The sequence below is a fragment of the Saccostrea cucullata genome, unplaced genomic scaffold, assembly GCF_032062105.1.
Source record: "Saccostrea cucullata isolate Sc308-1 unplaced genomic scaffold, CSIRO_AGI_Scuc_v1 ctg11914, whole genome shotgun sequence".
Taxonomy (NCBI): Eukaryota; Metazoa; Mollusca; class Bivalvia; order Ostreida; family Ostreidae; genus Saccostrea; species Saccostrea cuccullata.
Window position 1 is genome coordinate 1 of NW_026933614.1, and position 19,974 is coordinate 19,974.

General features: G+C 34.8%; 1 protein-coding gene across 8 annotated transcripts in view; it reads right to left on the reverse strand.

Moving 5' to 3' along the window:
- Positions 1 to 1,784: 1,784 nt before the first annotated feature.
- LOC134238751 (uncharacterized) overlaps positions 1,785 to 19,974 on the reverse strand; it is a 53,467-nt gene continuing 35,277 nt past the window's right edge. For all 8 annotated transcript variants that reach the window (XM_062720878.1, XM_062720875.1, XM_062720879.1 and 5 more), the window contains 2 exons: positions 7,850 to 8,356; positions 1,785 to 2,054 (listed from right to left, as the gene is read on the reverse strand). In XM_062720878.1, coding sequence (XP_062576862.1) covers positions 1,936 to 2,054; positions 7,850 to 8,356 — 626 coding nt within the window. In that variant the 3' untranslated portion in view covers positions 1,785 to 1,935. The remainder of the gene's footprint in view (positions 2,055 to 7,849; positions 8,357 to 19,974) is intronic.

Consider the following 19,974-nt stretch of genomic DNA (forward strand, 5'->3'; position numbering starts at 1 on the left):
GTATGACACTTTGCCTGTCATGCCTGCTCAAGTATGCAGTGACTTGACGTCATTTAAGCATTGAATTCATATTTTGGGATGTCTTCGGTCCTATAACACACCTGGCCGTGCCGACAAATTGAATACAGAGCTAATGCACGGTATGATAATTTGTCGGCACGGCCAGGTGTGTTATAGGACCGAAGACATCCCAAAATATGAATTCAATGCTTATATTTACATCTCTAATTTTCCTTTATCATAATTGTTTATTTCGATCATGTTTAATGTGAATTTAGCGCCCTTCAGTATTGGTGTGCTTAATAAATGTAATAGCCATTCTTGACGTTGGAAAGTCGTTTGTGCTTTGGAAAGTTAAATAACGCAAATAAACATTGCGAGGAAAAAAATTACAAATTAAATTTTAATGCACATTTGTTGTGATTTTATGTTAATTTTAAAAGGGTAGTTTTTAAATGAAATTAAGTCAAAACAATATACATTTTGTTGTTCCTAAATATTGAAAATGCATGTAGTTCCTACTGTGTATTCTAACGCGCGGTGACAAGGTTTCGTGTGTGTTATAGAAATTTGAACGTCGTTGATTTCTAATGGATTTCATAAAGAAAATTACACTGAATGTAAAATATTATTAGTTACACAGTCAGTTAGTGACCTAATACGGATTCATACAGGGTGTGAAATGGAAATCCGTATTGGGCGAAAGCGCGGTGACAAGGTTTCTGTGTGTGAGACCTTCTCAATATTAAAAGAAAATTTGTGCATATTATGAAAATATTCAGTTTTAATCCAATAACAATCAACATAAAATATCGTTATGGTAACAAGAAATTTAACTGAACTACCTACGAAAACCGTTTCTTAGCCGCCATTTTTATTTACAATAACAACGCTTCGAACGGAATCGCGTGCCCGAGAAAATTACGGAGACGTAATATGGAAAATGTAATACGGAAAAATATATTCTTTTATATTAATCGACAAATTTGTCTGAAGCGGGATAAATTCTATTATGACGTCATATCTATGTAGTTCAGAGAAGTAACTACGGTTTGAACAGTTTGAAATTTTACGGGCAGCCTTATCCTAGCTGCATATAAAAAATACTCATAAAAGTACTTCTGAATCCACAAAGTTATGTGCATTTATCCACAGTATTTCTTTAAAGTTAAAAATTAAAGTTAATCAGATTCAATAGGGAAAATTGACAAATCTCCAATGTTTTTGAAGAAAAAGCGAATTGGAATATCGGCAATGCATTTTCTAATTGCAAATTATTAAACAAATATATTTTTTAGGTTAAAAAATGATAGGTATCCTGAGGCATTCAGAGAAACTGTCATAAGTTTTATACTTATTAGGTATATTTTGTCTTCCAATTCCGTCATGTATTCTATAATACATAGTGTAAAGGCTTTTGCTATCATTGCAAGACACTACAAATCATTTCTTATTTCATATCATGCTGATAAGCATTGGTATCAAAGGCTAGATTCAAGAAAATCCCATTCTCTAAAACAGTATTAATTTTTTTTCCATTTATAGAGTACAATTGTCAACTTTTATAAGACTTTTTCTAAGACTTCCAAAACCCTTTAATCTTATAAAGATGAATAAAATAAAAATTCTTGCATGAAAAGTTTCATGTTGATGCATTTCAAATTAAATATTAATTTTTGGAGTTATCCTTCCTGGCTCAGAATCGGATATCCTAAAATGTGGTGCACAGTTCAAACTGACGTCAATTGCACCATGTAAATCTGGTATCCATTGTTGATTACAATTTATATGACACTCTGGATGTAATACAAAATACATGATTGTGTAATACGATTAACTGTCAATTAATTATTGGTTCTTTTGTATTTCTGAATTTTAACTGTAATTGTGCATTATCAAATAGGTTGGTATCAGTTATTTTTTGTGATTCACATTTCAATTAGCCTGAATACTTACATCTGTAGATTTTTTCTCCGTGTGTGTGGCAACAAGAAACAGTGGTGCTTTTTTGCCTCCAAATGTCTTGATTGAGGTAATCCAAAACTTCAGGTAGTCTAAAAGAAAACACAATTTTGTAAACTAAAAGAACAACAAAGCATCCTAATAAAACCAAACAGGTCGGAGTCTCTGGAAAGTGTGTAGCTCTTATACTGCTTTGTGTTTAAAACATGAAAAAGTAAAAGAATTTCAATCTATAGTTTTGTTTTTGGTTTTACAATAGTCCAGCAGAATTATATGATTTCATATTTTGATAACCTTTTAATAGTTATTAAATAAAATATGAACTCTAAAATGTGCAATATTTAAATTCTGAATTTTTTTTTTACATATCTTCTTCCTTCTGTTTTTCATGAAAACTGATTTTGTAGAAAAATGTATTACAGTGTTGTGTACTTGTTAAGGCAAACAGCGTATAAAGAGAAGTTAAGTCAATTTCAATGGCAACACCCTCTGAAAACTGATTCATCATTCCTGGCTACTGACTGAAAAGTTATTTGTCACATCCACAGAAATGAACAGATGCCCACCACAACTGACAACCCCATGGGAGATCAATATCCCCAACGAAATAACTCCATCTGATTATTGAACTCCATTAGTACGAACTGATTAATTTTAATATCAGAAAAAATAAATTTCACTAGTTGTTATTTCAAAAATAAACCAAAGCTGTTAATAACTAGACATATGTCCATAGGACATGAATGCCCCGCCGAGGGTATATTACAGTCCCTGAAACGTTCTACTTTCTCATTTTTCCGTTCGTTCAGCGTGCGATCACCATTCCCTCTTCGTACACAGTATTGCGTTCACCATGCGCTTGCGTTCACCATTCATAAAACGTTCACAATTCGCTCTTCGTTCCGTTTACTTTGCGTTCACCGTTCACTTATCGTTCAGTCTTAATTGTCAATCGGAACTCTGAAGTGAAAGGACTTATCTTTTTGATGGTAAGGATTACGTTTTTTAATTAAATAACTTTGATATCATAATTGAAGAATAATTATTTCATTGCAAAAATTATCTATGATAGTTATATTTCTATTATTATAACTAAGCTGTTAATTATTTCATGAAATTTCCCTGTAAAATAATACATTAAATACCTTCATGTATGTAGAACGATGCTAAAATATTAATTTTCAAAAATGGCAATGTACAAATGCTTCATGCACGGCCTCAATTTGTTGTAATTTTTATGACGACAAATCATTAATGGATGTATAATAATTAATCCAAGTCTTTTTCAAGAAAAGAATACACAAAAAATATTTCTACAATAACCCGTATTTTTAAACTACATGAAGGTCTGATAATAATGAACAGTACTGCAAATATTCAGTTAATTAAATATCTTTAGAGCTAATTAAATTGATAGTGTGATATCAAATTTTAGAAAAGACCAACTGATTAAAATAGTCTATTATTAGAGAAGGTACCTAAACATATGTTTAAATTTATGTTTGCCATTCATTATAATTAAGACACCCCCCCCCCTCCCCGGTGCCTTTTCTCCCGAAATAAAATTCTTAGTGAGTATTTTCAGTATATTTTAATTAATATTTAATGTGTATTGGAACACAAGAAAATAAGTCTTAAAACCAACATCAAACAGTCATTAAACAATAGTATTTCAGAATACACTTATGCCGACAGAAGTATTTTAAATTGGCAGGGAATATGTTTCAAATTCAATTTAAAACTTAATACTTCCAAGTATATATTCCCATTCTTTATTTATTTTTTCTGCAGGAATGCAAAAATCAGATCTAGAAATGATAGGGAAAAATATTAAAACTCCTTGGAAATATTAAGTGACTCTTTGCCTTCAGCATGTTCGGTGAAACGCGATTTCCACATCTCCACTGTGTCGAATGATTTTGATTGACAGGACAAGTACGTTACTAGCACGTGGACTTCCTGTGAACCGTGTGAACTTGATGATGGAAAATAAAAGCCAATGTTTACTGTTAAATGGATCTGTTAATCTAAAAAAAATTGATTACCTTTACTGCTTGCAATATTTAGGAAAAATAATAAGAATTTTTATTTGATACAACAGATATCTGAGATTTGAGTGGGTATCTCTCTCTCTCTAGATAGATATTTATTTGGTATACCACAGATACATTGTTACAATGCAATATTGACAAAATAATTTTATGATAAATATAAAAGTTGGCACTAAACAATAGAATAAATATAAAATATCGGAATCGATCAGTTTTTGAAAGACATAAATTTATATATATATATATTTATTTACATTAGTATACCAAGGATAACCCATGAAAGCCAGTGGCTTATTTCCAATGGGGTCCTTATACTCAAACTTGTATCTTAATTAGATGTTAGATAATATAAACAGATAAATATAAATACTATCTCTCTTTCTTTCTCTCTCTCGTACATTTCTCTGTTCAATAAAAACTATGACAGCACATTACTTATTTAGTTTTGAAAATTTTATTACAAATAATTTGAATGCCTCTTTCCATCATCTAATGACCGAGTATAATCACGGCCGGGAAATGTTTTCAGACACATGTAGAATTTAGCTAAGATAATCGTCATGAAAGAATACAAAAGACACACAAATATGGAATATTTTGCATTAGAATTTTAAACAAATGAGAGTTTTTATGCAATACGTCAACAGACATTTGCGAATTAAAACAGAAATCCGTTATTTTACTCAGGCACGGAAATACATGTATGGTTGTTTCAACCGCGTACAATGTAATTAATCCATTCTATAAGTAGTAGTTTTATCTTCAGAAGTCTACACTATTTTATAAGTGAAAAGAATAAGCATATTTACTATATAAATATATTAATTTTATAATTAATCTACACACGTTCGGTAACAAATACACATGTTTTACGGCAATTAAAATTTTTTATAAAAATATCGATTTAAAACATAGGTACATATGGGTACAGAAAAAAATTTAATTAATTAATTAATTTATTTATTTATTATCTTTATTGTTTATTTATATTTAACCACCTAGAATTAGAATAATAGAATAATAAAATAATCTCAATGCAAGGAAAAGATCAGAGGCATTTTGAATAAATCGTTCATCTTGCGTTCACCGTTCATTTTGCGCTCACGTTCGCGCTCCGTTTGCTTTCTGCGTTCACTCACTGTTCACCACGTTGCGTTCAGCATTCGCACATCGATCAATCATCGTTCTCTCTGCGTTCAGTCACCGTTCTTTCAGTGTTTCTTCACCGTTCAGGTGTGAAACTCAAAGTAGAACGTTTCAGGGACTGTAGTAAACCAACATGAAAATTTGTATTAGTGTACATGATTTGATCAGAATATCTTGAATAGTAATGCAGTTGAATTGCTTACATTAGTATGTATGAGCATATGAAGTTTGACATTAATTTCATCAAAGTGCGGTCAAGGTCAAGGAAATGCCGAGGTCAAAACTATTGATGCAGTTGCATATCTCTCATCAATATGTATCAACATATGAAGTTCGATAAAGATATCTAGAAATGATGTTTTTTAATTAAAACTGCCTTTAACACTATTTGATATAATTGGGGTCAAGGTCAAATAAAAGGTCAAGGTCAAAATTGTTGATGCAGTTGAATTGCTTACATCGATATGTATCAACATATGTAGTTTGACAGTTATTTAGGAAAAGTGAGGTCAAAGGAAAGGTTAAGGTCAAAAAAGTTGATGCGGTTGTATTGCTCTCATCAATGTGTAACTTCATATATGAAGTTTGATAAAAATATCTTGAATGGTATCTTTAAAACTGAGCGAAACACTAAATAAAGATAAGTGAGATCAAGGTAAAGGAAAGGTCAAATGTTGATGCAGTTGACTAGCTCTCATCAGTATGTATCAACATGTGAAGTTTGAAAACACCATCTTGAATGGTATGTTTAAAACTGAGCTAAACATTAATTAAAGAAAAGTGAGGTCAAGGTCAAAGGAAAGGTCAAGTAAAAAAATATTGATGCAGTTGCATGGCTCTCATCAAAATCTATCAGCATATGAAGTTTGATGAAAATATCTTGGATGGTTTCTTTGAAACTTAGCTTTGAACAGAGCTAAACGCAAAGTGTGACGGAAGGACGGAAGACGGACATGACAAACACTATATGCCCCGGCCATATTCATGTCGGGGGCTAACAAATTTAAATCTACATTATCGTTTTTGATACTTTTCTTATTCATGATCAAATCAGGGCTTTGTTGTTCTTGTGAAGAATTAAAACGATTTTCCCATGTTTTCCTACGTAAAACATTGATGTTCTTGAGAAGGAGACTTTCTGATGATTTTTGTCTATGTAAGCCTGCTTAGTCCCCCATTATAGCCCCTCCCTTGCCCCATGGGTCATGATCTGAACAAAATTAAATCTACATTATGAGGGCATGCTTCCATATAAATATGTCCAATCATGGCTTAACTGTTCTTGAGAAAAAAAGATTTTTTTTTGAATTCCTTATATGTATTCATAAGTTAAACTTTCATCCCCCAATGTGCAAACATCTTATCCCCAAGGGTCATGATTTGAACAAATTTGAATCTACATTATCAGAGGATGCCTCCATATAACTACATGTATTTAAACAATCATGACTATGCTGTTCTAGAGAAGAAGATTTATCTAGATTTTTCCTTAGTATTCCGATGTTAATCTTTGATACCTCATTGTGGCCCCATCCTTCACCCAGGGTCATGATTTGAATTACCGTATAGGGGGTTATTTTAGCGGGGTGCTAATTTTGGCTTATTTTGGCATTTTGCTGATGATCCGCTAAAATTGTAATCGCTAAAATAGTCAGGATTCTTTTAAGTGTCTATCTACAAAGATGTCACGTTAAAATAAATTACGCCAAAAATATTCCCATACCTTTGAGTAGGCAAAACGCCAAATTTTACACCCGCCAATAAAACCCGCTATACGGTAACTTGAATCTACAATATTAGAGGATTTCCAAAGAATGTTTCTACATGTCAGTTTCATGATTCCTTGCCCCGCGGTTCTTGGAAAAAAAGAACATTCTTAAAGAATTTTCCTATGTATTCCTCTGTAAAACTTTGATACGCCATTGTAAACCCCCAATCTCTTTTTCAAGATTTTCCCTATATTCCTATGTGAAATTTTGATGCCCAACTGGGGCCACACTCTACCCAAAGGAGTCATGATATGAACAAACATGAACCTTCACTTTTAGAGGATACTTCTACATAACTTTCAAATTTCTTGGCCAAGTGGTTCTTGAAAATTTTTCAAAAATCTTTCCTATGTATTTCCATGTTAAACTTTGATACACAATTGTGACCCAACCCTTCCCCCGGGGTCATGTTGTAAACAAACTTGACATAACACTATCCGAGGATGCATCCACATTAGTTTCATCTTTTCTGGCCCCATGATTCTTGAAAAGATTTTTAAAATATGCCATTATTTTTTCACTTATAATAATTATAATTATTTCCCATTGGAAGAGGTTACGGCCTTTTATTTGAATAAACTTGATTTCCCCTTCGTGGCATTTTTCATTGGTCCAGTGGTTCTTGAGTAGAAGATGATAATGTGAAAAGTTTACTACGACTATTACAACAACAACGACAGACAACAGACAAATTTTGATCAGAAAAGCTCACTTGAGTCTTCGGCTCAGGTAAGCTAGGGTATTTTAAGCCCATCGGCCAGGAGACCTAGGGCAACCAAACAATTGTTAAAGATGGCCTTATGTTTCTTTGAACAAACAAAATGATAAATGTGTATTGTCGATGAACAAAACCACAAATGGATGCGTAAACTTAATACTGATAACTACCTCAAAACATCTGACATTTTATAGGTGTCTTACCTCTGTAAGTCCAAATGGAAAAGATTGATCCTTCTTGATTATCTTTCTCTTTATCAATAACATCTTCAAACTCCTTAGTCATGTCCAGTACAAGGATGAAGAAGGCCTTTGGTGTTACGTAAATTTGGTGACATGCATAATATGCTAACTGGCCAGCAAAATCCAGCAAGCTAACGGTCGGGAATTTTTCTTTTTCAGACAGGATTTTCTGAAAAATTTCATCCTTCACCATTTCTTGTGTTTCTGAGGAGAGAACACTGGCCATTGTCTCAACTGTATTCCGTTCTTCTTTGCCTTCAGATGGAGAAATGGACCTCACAACGTTCTCTTCTTTCATTTCTTCTCTGCTATATAAAACTACTTCAGTGTTTTTATCAGTACTTCCTTGCTCCAAATTGTCTTCTTGTTCATTTGTATCGGAGATGTCAGTTGCACTGCCCGGGTCTGGTTTCAAATCTGCAGTGTTTATCCTGATAAATGTCTTCAATGGTGAGTCATCATCAGCCTCTGCAAAAGAAGAAATTGATATGTAGTAAAAAAAAAACCTTGGAATTATACTTGGCTTTTCTGAAGTCTTACTGGGATGGAAATGAATGCACAATATACGATTACAATTGATACTTTTCTATTCTGTGTAAGGTATTCAAGGCTCACTGGATTTACAAAATGCAAATTGTCAATAGTTTCCATGGAAACATGGAAAAGTGAAAAATTTTTAATTTTGATTTTTAAATCAAAGTGCTGAAAGGACTGATACGAGTTGATGTTGTCCAAGTTTCTAGTTCTAGGAAACAGTCCATTCAATTGAGCTAAAACCTTTTTAGGGTTAATAGGCATGTTGTGTAGATGTATGGAACGCAGGATTGGGGTCAATTACTTTGAAATGTAATTAATTACTTTCAAATACATTGATAATTTTGTCAATTACTTGCAATTACAATTACTTTGATTTTTTCAAATGTAATTAATTACTTTCAATTACTTTGACAAATGTAATTAAATACATTTCAATACTTGAGTTTTATTTAAAAAAAAAAAAAGAAAAAGAAAGATTTTTTTGTAAAAAAAAAAAAGGTTTTTTTCTATTGTGAATTTTTATTCGGTGTTTTTGTTCTTGGATATGACAAGGGTTCACACCTGGACCAATTTAGACCTTTACCTATAATGACTTGGGCAGTGTGACACACTGTATAAACAAACTAAACACAATGAGACTTTTAATAATTGTACAAACACAAGCCCATGCTACACCAGCATGGTGTATGACAAGAAGTTTGTTACTTTCTTGAATCAATGTTTTTGAATAAAATAAATTAATATTTCTCACAAATTTATTCAATATTTTCTATCTTAAAATGTATAGAATACATGCAAATGTAAATCTTAAAGGGGATGTAGTTAGTCTATAATTACTGTAAAAACAGATTAACTATCTAAACCATCTATTGTTACTTTCAAATGGGAATAGGTAGAATTGAGATTTTCAAAAAGTGGGAATAGGTAGTATATTTCCACCAGTAGAAAAACTGTGTACCAGTATATAAACTTTTTATAACCTTTTATTTTGAAAAAAGTAATTAAAATGTAATTGAAAAGTAATTGAAAATACATGACCTTTTTTTTAAATGTATTTAAATACATTCAATTACTTTATACAAGGATAAATTAAGAGAGTAGAAAATATGACACTGTCAAATAAGAACGAACTCACATGCATGCACATTCGCTTTGCTCCCATTGGCTGAAATAAAAATCTAAAAAACTTTTTTGCTTTTTGACAAAATACTTTGAAATTAAAAACATATTCATGCTTTAGGATTTCCTACAATATGATATATAACAATAATCATGAAAACACATGCATGCATGTGGACAGCAGTCTGATTAACTTTAAATGGCTATAACTCCTTTGTTTTTCAACCAAATAGGATTGGATTTATAACATAGATAGGCATAATGGACTCCTACAAGAAGTTATGGTCTTCATGTATATGCATGCACGTACGTACAAGTGCAATTTGCTCTGATTTTTAAATCAAAGTACTGAAAGGACTAATACGAGTTGATGGCTGTCCAAGGTTAGCTAATGGGTATTGTTTTACTGATGAAAAAAGTCTTGTCCAGTTCAGAGCGATATTCGCCATTGCTTGCAATAGCAGACTTTCTAGTTTTATAAAAAAAAACATTTTTTTTTAAATAATGTGCAATCAAATTAAAGTGTAATATGTAAAGACCAGATACTAGTGTATGACTTTCAATTAACATATTAAATATTTGTTTTTTTACCCGTATTTTCTAAAGAAAGTTCTGGTATATTGTTGTTACTCATGTCCGTCCATCCGTCTGTCACAATTTTCTTTCCTTAACTCCTCTTACATTTTACACAGTAGCCTAATCAGCTTTTGGGAGATGGTTGGTGGTGTCATGTAGATGTGCTGTAAGGTTTTGGAGTGTTGATTTTGCCCTGGGTTCTAATGGGGGTAAAAAAATGACTTTTTTAATGCAAAAATTCCCGTTTTCCACGAACTCCTCCTACATTTTACTCATCAGTCTAATAATCATTTTGGAGATGGTTGGTGGTGTCATGTAGATGTGCAATAAGGTTTTCGAATTTCGATTTTGCCCCGGGGGGTCAAATGGGGGTCGAAAAATGACGTTTTTGTATGCAAAAGCCCCGTTTTCCCTGAAACTCCTCTTACATTTTACTCACTAGCCTAATCAGCTTTTAAGAGATGGATGGTGGTGTCATGTAGATTTGCAGTAAGGTTTTGGAGTGTTGATTTTGCCCCGGGGATCTATTGGAGGTAAAAAAATGACGTGTTTTAATGCAAAAAAAACCCGTTTTCCATTAACTCCTCCTACATTTTACTCATCAGTCTAATAATCATTTTGGATATGGTTGGTGGTGTCATGTAGATGTGCAATAAGGTTTTTGAATTTCGATTTTGCCCCGGGGGGGGGTCTAATGGAGGTCAGAAATGATTTTTTTATGTAAAAACCCCATCTTCCCTGAACTCCTCTTACATTTGACTCAGTAGCCTAGTCATCTTTTAAGAGATGGTTGGTGGTGTCAAGTAGAAGTGCAATAAGGTTTCTGAATTTTCATTTTGCCTGGGGGTCAAATTGGGGTAGAAATTTGTTTTGTTTTCTAATTTATTTGATATGTTCAATCACCCTGCTTTCAAAAACTTCCCTTATGTTTTATGCATTAGCTTTAAACCATGATCATTTGGAAAATGATTGGTTTGTTTTGTGTATGTGTAAAATGGTTTCAAAATTAATTTTGCATTTTCATGTGGATGGCAAAAAGGGGCAGGAAAAATTGGCCCCTCCCTAACCCAGGTGGTCATGATTTGTAACAAGAGGCCCTTGGGCCACATCGCTCACCTGAGAAGCTTTGACCATTCCGTTCTTTACCAGATTTCCCCTTGTAATACATATTGTGACCCCACCCTACCCAAATTATCATAATTTAAACAATTTGAAATCTACACTACCATAGGATGCTTTGATTCAACATTGTAAAACTTTGATTCCCCATTGTGGCCCCGCCCTACCCCAGGGGTCATGATTAGAACAATTTAGAATCTACACTACCCCAGGATGCTTCCACATCAGTTTCAGCTTTTCTGGCCCAGTGGTTTTAGAAGATTTTCAAAGATTTTTCCTATATATTTCTATGTAAAACTTTGATTCCACAGTGTGGCCCCGCCCTACCCCCGGGGGTCATGATTCTAACAATTTAGAATTTTCACTGCCCCAGGATGCTTCCACATAAGTTTCAGCTTTTCTGGCCCAGTGGTTCTTGAGAAGAGGATTTTTAAAGAATTTCCTCATATATTTCTATGTAAAACTTTGATTCCCCATTGTGGCCCCGCCATATCCCCGGGGGTCATGATTTAAACAATTTAAAATCTACTCAGCTCAGGTGAGCTAAAAACTTGAATCTACACCTCTTGAGAATTTTTCCATATTAATCATGCTCTTGCTGTTCTTGAAAAGAGGAATTTTGAAGATTTGTTTCCTTTTATTTGTAAATAAGACTTTGATCCTTAATTGTGGTCTGACCCTAGCCTTTGAGGCCATGACTTGAAAAACAAGAGGCCCAGGGGCCACATCGCTCACCTGAGCAATTGGCTAGGAAAAAACACAGATCAGATCAGAACTGAAAGTTAACTTTGGGGGAGGGGCACTTGAATTTTACACCCCCCCCCCCGGGGGGTCATGATTTGAACAAACTTGAATCTACACTACCTAAGGATGATTCCCTATAAATATAACGAAGCCTGGCTTTGAAATACTTGAAAAGATTTTAAAAGGTTTCCCTATATGTTCCTATGTAAAACTTTGATCGGCCATTTTGGCCCCACCCTACCTCCAGGGGTCATGATTTGAACAAACTTGAATATACACTACCTGAGGATGATCCCACATGAGTTTCATCTTTCCTGGCCCAGTGGTACTTGAGAAGAAGATTTTAAAAGATTTTTTCTATATATTCCTATGTAAAACTTTGATCGGCCATTTTGGCCCCACCCTACCCCCGGGGTCATGATTTTAACAAACTTGAATCTACACTACCTGAGGATGATTCCACATGAGTTTTATCTTTCCTGACCCAAAGGTTCTTGAGAAGAAGATTTTTAAAGATTTTTCCTATATATTCCTATATAAAACTTTGATCGGCCATTTTGGCCCCACCCTACCTCCAGGGGTCATGATTTGAACAAACTTGAATCTACACTACCTGAGGATGATTCCACATGAGTTTCATCTTTCCTGGCCCAGTGGTTCTTGAGAAGAAGATTTTTAAAGATTTTTCCTATATATTCCTATGTAAAACTTGGGTCGGCCAGTTTGGCCCCATCCTAGCCCCCGGAGTCATGATTTGAACAAACTTGAATCTACACTACCTGAGGATGATTCCATATGAGCTCAATCATTCCTGGCCCAGTCGTTCTTGAGAAGAAGATTTTTAAAGCTTTTTCCTATATATTCCTATATATTCCTAGCCCCGGGGGTCATGTTTTTTAAAAGCTTAAATCTACACTACCTGAGGATGATTCCACATGAGTTCCATCTTCCCTGGCCCGGTGGTTCTTTTTTAAAAATGCCATTAATTTTTCTCTAATTATAATTACATGTATCTCCCCTTCGAAAAGGGCGTGGCCCTTCATTTGAACAAACTTGAATCTTCTTTACCCAAGGATACTTTGTGCCAAGTTCGATTGAAATTGGCCTAGCGGTTCTTGAGAAGAAGTCGAAAATGTGAAAAGTTTACAGACGGACAGACAGACGGACGGACAGACGGACGGATGGACGGACGCCGGACAAAATGTGATCAGAAAAGCTCACTTGAGCCTTTGGATCAGGTGAGCTAAAAAGTTAAGTGAAGGTCAAAGAAAAAGTCAAAAGTCAAAAAATATTGCTGCAGTTGGATATGTACAAATGTACATCAGTATGCATCAACATATGAACTTTGATAAATATATCTAAAAAGTTTTTTGAGCCTGATGGAGAGACAGATGGAAGGGTGGTGGACGGACATGACAAAAACTATACATGTATTCCTGATAATGGTGTGGCATAAAACACTTGAATCTACATTATATGAGAATGTTTTCATATATCAAGATTACACAAGCAAATTCAAAGATTTGTGGTGCTCTGCTTTCTGAGTTTTAGTGAACGGGATGCCATAATTTATAGCATATTGTGTGTCAAATATGCACCCCTATCATAGGTCAATTTTTGAAAATTAGGTCAAAGGGGAAAAATCATAGCATGCTCGGAAACATTTTGTTGCAGGTAATGTACATATAAAATATGAAAGTCCTATCTCTTTTGAATCAAAAATTATATATATAATATAATATTTTTGAAAAGTAGGTTAAACTTCTAGGTCAAGGCACAGAGTCAAAAGTCATGATATATTTAGAAAAGTCTTTTCACATGTAATATACACGTATAATTTGAATGTCCTATCTTCTCTCTTTCAAAATGGTCAATTTAAAATGTTATTTTTTGGAAAGTAGGTTAAACTTTAAGGTCAAGGTCTCACTTGGGTTAAAAAATTTGAAATATGAAAGCCCTATCTATTATTATTTAAAAGTTATGACCAAGGTTAAATTTATTGTGACAGATGCACATACTGTCAATAAAATGGACAGAGAGACTGATTTAATGTCCCTTCCCTTTTCCAAAAACGGGGAACAATAACGACCTTGCTGTTCTTGAGAAGATTTACGATGGTAAAAAATCCACTGCAAATTTCTTAACGTTTTTACGTCATTTGTTTGTTGTTATTATCGTTTGAAGCTAACTGTGAAGTTTTACCATACGTCAGGATCTAGTTGACAGCTGCACTCAAGGTAAACTGTACACGCCCCCTAACCGCAAACTTTACGACTGGAACTTTCTTCTTAACCCTGATTAGTTGCTCGTGCAACAGACTATTTCCGTGTCAATGTTGATAATTTGAGTTGATCAATCACGTGAATTGTTTATGCTGGATGCATCTGACAAAAAGATCGTGACGTAAGTGAAACTTTACAGTTAGCTGCAAACAATAATAAACATCCCTCTCAGGAATTTTTCACTCATATGGAGACACCACCACTTGAAAAATAATGAGGACAAGTCAGATTTGAGGTCAACATTAATTCAATTTAGGAGTTTTCAACCTTTAAGACGTAAAGAAATATCAACTCAATCCTTCCCCTGTTTGTTTATTTATTTAAATTTAATGCAGTCATATTGTGAATATTTCCAGTTCATTAGGAGACTCTGGTCTGGAAATCCCCCCTCCCTCTCGGAAAAAAAATTCTGGATCTTGTAACTGAATGGAACATCGATAACGGACGATACTCTTCAGAGTGTGAAATTCATCTATTGTAGCATCAGATGACCTTTGATCCTTTAAACTTTAGCCTAACCATTTGCATTTCAGACTATTTTACCCAAATCTATACCAAAACTTGTACTTACCAACTGTCATAGGTCCTGTCAACTTCATGAAATATAATCTAATTAAAACACAAAATGAAATAATTCCTACTGACATACATGCAATGATGTGTACACCACACTGCACGTGCAGTGCTGCGCAATCTAAAATGATAATGGTAAAACTTAAGTTGGGTACGTGACGCATGACGCAAGCCAATTGTGATGCAGGTGTTCAGATAGATGTATGGTACAAGAACAAATTTAATATTATCATTATACCCCCCGCTTGAAAAGTGGTAGGGAATATAGTAATTGGTATTTCCGTCTGACCGTCCATCCGTCTGTTACGCTTTGGGGTACCCATCTCTTATCTGCAACTCCTCTCATACCACTGAAGGAAATTTAATGAAATTTTCAAAGATTCTTAATTACATATTGCCATTACATTGTGCACCTCTTATTTCACTTTTTGATCTGACATATATTTTTGATTTTCCAGAGCAAAACATGGACACTGCCATTATATTCATATGGGAGGCGGGGGTATCATTTAGTGAGCTAATTGCTCACAGTACCTCTAGTTCACAAAAGATGTTTTATCTTAACTTTGCCATCTAGGCCTATTTCCAAAGACAGGCAAATAGGGTGTGTTTGTGTGTGTGTGTTGATGGGAGAGGGGTGGGGGTTGACTAAATTGATTGGGTATATGGCAGCTTTCAAGGAGTTTCTGCCTAATCAAGTATAAAAAAAAAGTTCGCAAATTTTGAAAAATTCATCAAAAACGCTTTACACTAATTTGAATAATATTATTTGTTGTTGATCTTTATGAGAAAATAGATATAAAAAGTTCCAATTATGTGCCAAAAATTCATATCCCCCCTTTATCAAACCAAATTTACCGTTCACGGTAGCTCAGTCGGTAGAGCGCTCGCTTCGTGAACGGGAGGTCTTGAGTTCGAATCTCGGCCGCAACTGACCTAAGTCGATAAAAAATGGGTAGCAACTGTTCCTTCGCCATGCGCTCGGCACTTTGAAGTGAAAGTTGCCGGTCCTTCGGATGAGACCTTAAAAACCGAGGCCCCGTGTCAGCAGCAGGTGTTGGCACGATAAAGATCCCTCACTGCTCAATGGCCCTGAGTGCCGAGTAAAGGTCAAAATTTGAAGCCCTTCACCGGCATACGGTGACGTCTCCATATGAGTGAAAAATTCTCGAGAGGGATGTTAAACAATATACAATCAATCAAACAAAATTTACATCATTAATTTAATTCTGTTATTTAATTTTCCACTGGTAATATTAAGAATATGAAATACCTATAAGATTGAGGCCAATGGGTCACATGGTCACCTGAGCATATTATGCTCAAATTGATGAATACATGTATTATGTAAATTATTGAATTACATTGACTTTTTCCTTGGTAGAGCTCAATTTCAAGGAGAGTCTAACTCTATTCAGAGGCAAACACCTTAGTTCGGGTATTACTGTCTCATGACAGCATCTAATATTATATAGCTAATAAATAGTCTCTAATAAAACCCTACACAAAATCAGAGGATTCTAGCGTACAATATCTCGGTGGTTTTTTGAATTTTGAGTTTGTATTACGTATATGAGAATGCAGAAATATTCCGGATACGAGCGTTCGCTATCAAACGCCTCGTTGTAAACCAAAAAATATCTTCTGGTCAAATTCTCCTAGTCAAATTAAATAAATGAAGTGGCACGTAGGTTAGATCTGTTTATTTTTACACAAAAATGAAATTAATGATTAAAAATTCAGTACGTTTTAGGCCCAAATATGCAAATCATAACGCTCGGCAGGGTCATCGGAATGATACACTGTTGAAGACTTACAGGAAAAGCGTTAATTTGAATACCAATATATAACAAGAGGCCCATGGGCCACAGCGCTCCCCTAAACACATCAGCTAGGAAAAAGTACATATCAGATCAGAACTGAAAGTTTTATAAGGTGGGGGGTTGGGGGGAAGGGGCTTGAATTTTAAACCCCCTCAGGGAATCATGATTTGGACCAACTTGAAATCTACACTACCTGAGGATATTTCCATATAAATATTACTAATCATGGCTTTCAAGTACTTGAAAAGAAGATTTTAAAAGGTTTTCCTATATATTCCTATGAGAAACTTTGGTGGGCCATTTTGGCCCCACCCTACCCTAAGGGGTCATGATTTGAAGAAATTTGAATCTACACTACCTGAGGATGATTCCACATGAGTTTCATCTTTCCTGGCCAGTGGTTCTTGAGAAGAAGATATTTTACTATATACTCCACTGTAAAACTTTGATCGGCCATTTTGGTCCCACCCTACCCCCAGGGGTCATGATTTGAACAAACTTGAATCTACACTACCTGAGGATGAGTCCACATGAGTTTCCTTTCCTGGCCCAGTGGTTCTTGAGAAGAAGATTTTTAAAGCTTTTTCCTATATATTCCTATGAGAAACTTTGGTGGGCCATTTTGACCCCACCCTACCCCCAGGGGTCATGATTTGGACAAATTTGAATCTACACTACCTGAGGATGATTCCACATGAGTTTCATCTTTCCTGGCCCAGTGGTTCTTGAGAAGAAAATTTTTCCTATATACTCCTCTGTAAAACTTTGATCGGCCATTTTGGCCCCACCCTACCCCAGGGGGTCATGATTTGAACAAACTTGAATCTACACTACCTGAGGATGATTCCACATGAGTTTCATCTTTCCTGGCCCAGTGGTTCTTGAGAAGAAGATTTTTAAAGATTTTTCCTATATATTCCTATGTAAAACTTGGGTCGGCCATTTTGGCCCCACCCTAGCCTTGGTGGTCATGATTTGCACAAACTTGAATCTACACTACCTAAGGATGATTCCACATGAGTTCCATCTTTCCTGGCCCAGTAGTTCTTGAGAAGAAGGTTTTTAAAGATTGTTCCTATATATTCCTATGTAAAACTTGGGTCAGCCATTTTGGCCCCACCCTACCCCTGGGGGTCATGATTTGAACATACTTGAATCTACAGTACCTGAGGATGATTCCTTATGAGTTTCGTCTTTCCTGGCCAAGTGGTTCTTGAGAAGAAGATTTTTAAAGATTTTTCCCATTCACTCCTATGAAATCTTTGATCGGCCAGTTTGACCCCACCCTATCCCTGGGGGTCATGATTCACACAAAATTGAATCTAAGAATTGGTTCTTGAGAAGAAGATTTTTAAAGATTTTTCCTATTTATTCCTATGTAAAACTTTGATCGGCCATTTTGGCCCCACCCTAGCCCCGGGGGTCATGATTTGAATAAATTTGAATCTACAGAACCTGAGGATGATTCCACATGAGTTTCATCTTTCCTGCCCCTGTGGTTCTTGAGAAGAAGATTTTTTAAAAATGCCATTAATTTTTCTCTAATTCATAATCATCTCCCCTTGGAAAAGGGCATGGCCCTTCATTTGAACAAACTTGAATCCCCCATACCTAAGATTACTTTGTGGCAAGTTTGGTTGAAATTGGCCCAGTGGTTTTTGAGAAGATGAAAACGTGAAAAGTTAACGACGACAACGCCGACAACGACAGACAACGGACAAATTTTGATCAGAAAAGCTCACTTCAGCCTTCGACTCAGGTGAGCTAAAAAATCATTAAGTTGAGTTTTTTAAGTTGAATAATAATGATAAAATTTCAGGAAATGTTTAAGTTAATAATAAAGGAGTTATTGAATTTATATTGGTGAATATTTGCACTCAATGGCTGTAGAAAAGCACTCGCAAGCTCGTGCATTTGTACAACCAACTCGTGCCAATATTCACCAATATAAGTTCAATAACGGTTAACCCTACAATATAACATGTGCTGATTTTAAACATTTTTCTTACAGGGTTATATAATGCTTATCTAAACAAGAAGCCCAAGGGCCTTGAATCGCTCTTCTGATAAATTGTACAATCTATCACTTCTATTAGAAGCCTCCAACTCTATTAGTATCATAAGACCCAAAATGCATCAACTTACAAAGTTTGATAATATTTAGCCAATTATAAAATACCATAAGTAGGTCACAGTGACCTACCTTTTGACTGAAATTTTCTGAGGACTCAAGATACATTAATTGACAAAGACTGATGATTCTAGTTAAATAAGTACCTGAGATATTCAAAAGTAGGTCATCATGACCTACTTTTGGTCAACATTCTCTGAAAACCCAAGATGCATCATCTGAAAAAGTTTGACGATTGTAAGCCAATTAGTACCAGAATAAATACCTAAAATAATTAAAATAGCCATCAAATGTCAAAAGTAGGTCACGGTGACCTACTTTTTGGTCGACGTTATCCAAGAACCCAAGATGCCTAAACTGACAAAATTTTATGATTCTAAGCTAATAAGTACCTGAGACATTCAAAAGTAGGTCACCGTGACCTACTTTTTGGTTGACATTCTCCGAAAACCGAAGATGCCTCAACTAACAAAGTTTGATGATTCTTAGCCAATAAGTGCCTGAGATACTTAAATATAGCCATAAAATGTCAAAAGTGACCTACTTTTTGGTCGACAATCTCCAAAAACCCAAGAAGCATCAACTGACAAAGTTTGATGATTTTAGGTCAATAAGTACCAGAGATACATAATTATAGCCACAAAATGTCAAAAGTAGGTCACCATGACCTACTTTTTGGTCGTCACTCTCCAAAAACCCAAGATGCATCAACTCACAAAGTTTGATGATTCTAAGCCAATAAGTACTTGAGATACTTGAATAAAGCCATAAAATGTCAAAAGTAGGTCAACATGACCTACTTTTACGTCGTCACTCTCCGAAAACCAAAGATGTATCCATTCACAAAGTTTGATAATTCTAAGCCAATAAATACCTAAGATACTTAAATATAGCCATGAAATGTCGAAAGTAGGTCATCGTGACCTAAATTTTGGTTGACATTTTTTAAACACCTAAGATGCATCTACTGACCAAGTTTGATGATCGTAGGTCTGAAGGTAATCAAAATATGCGATTTAAACAATTTGAAAACAAATGTCGGCAAAATTCAAAAAGTAGGTCACAGTGACCTGCTTTTTCATAAATATGTTTTAAGGTCCCAAGATGCATCAAAGTACTAGATTTGATGATTCTAAACCTCCCAGTGTCTGAAATAATGGGATTTAATGTTTTTAAAAGGAT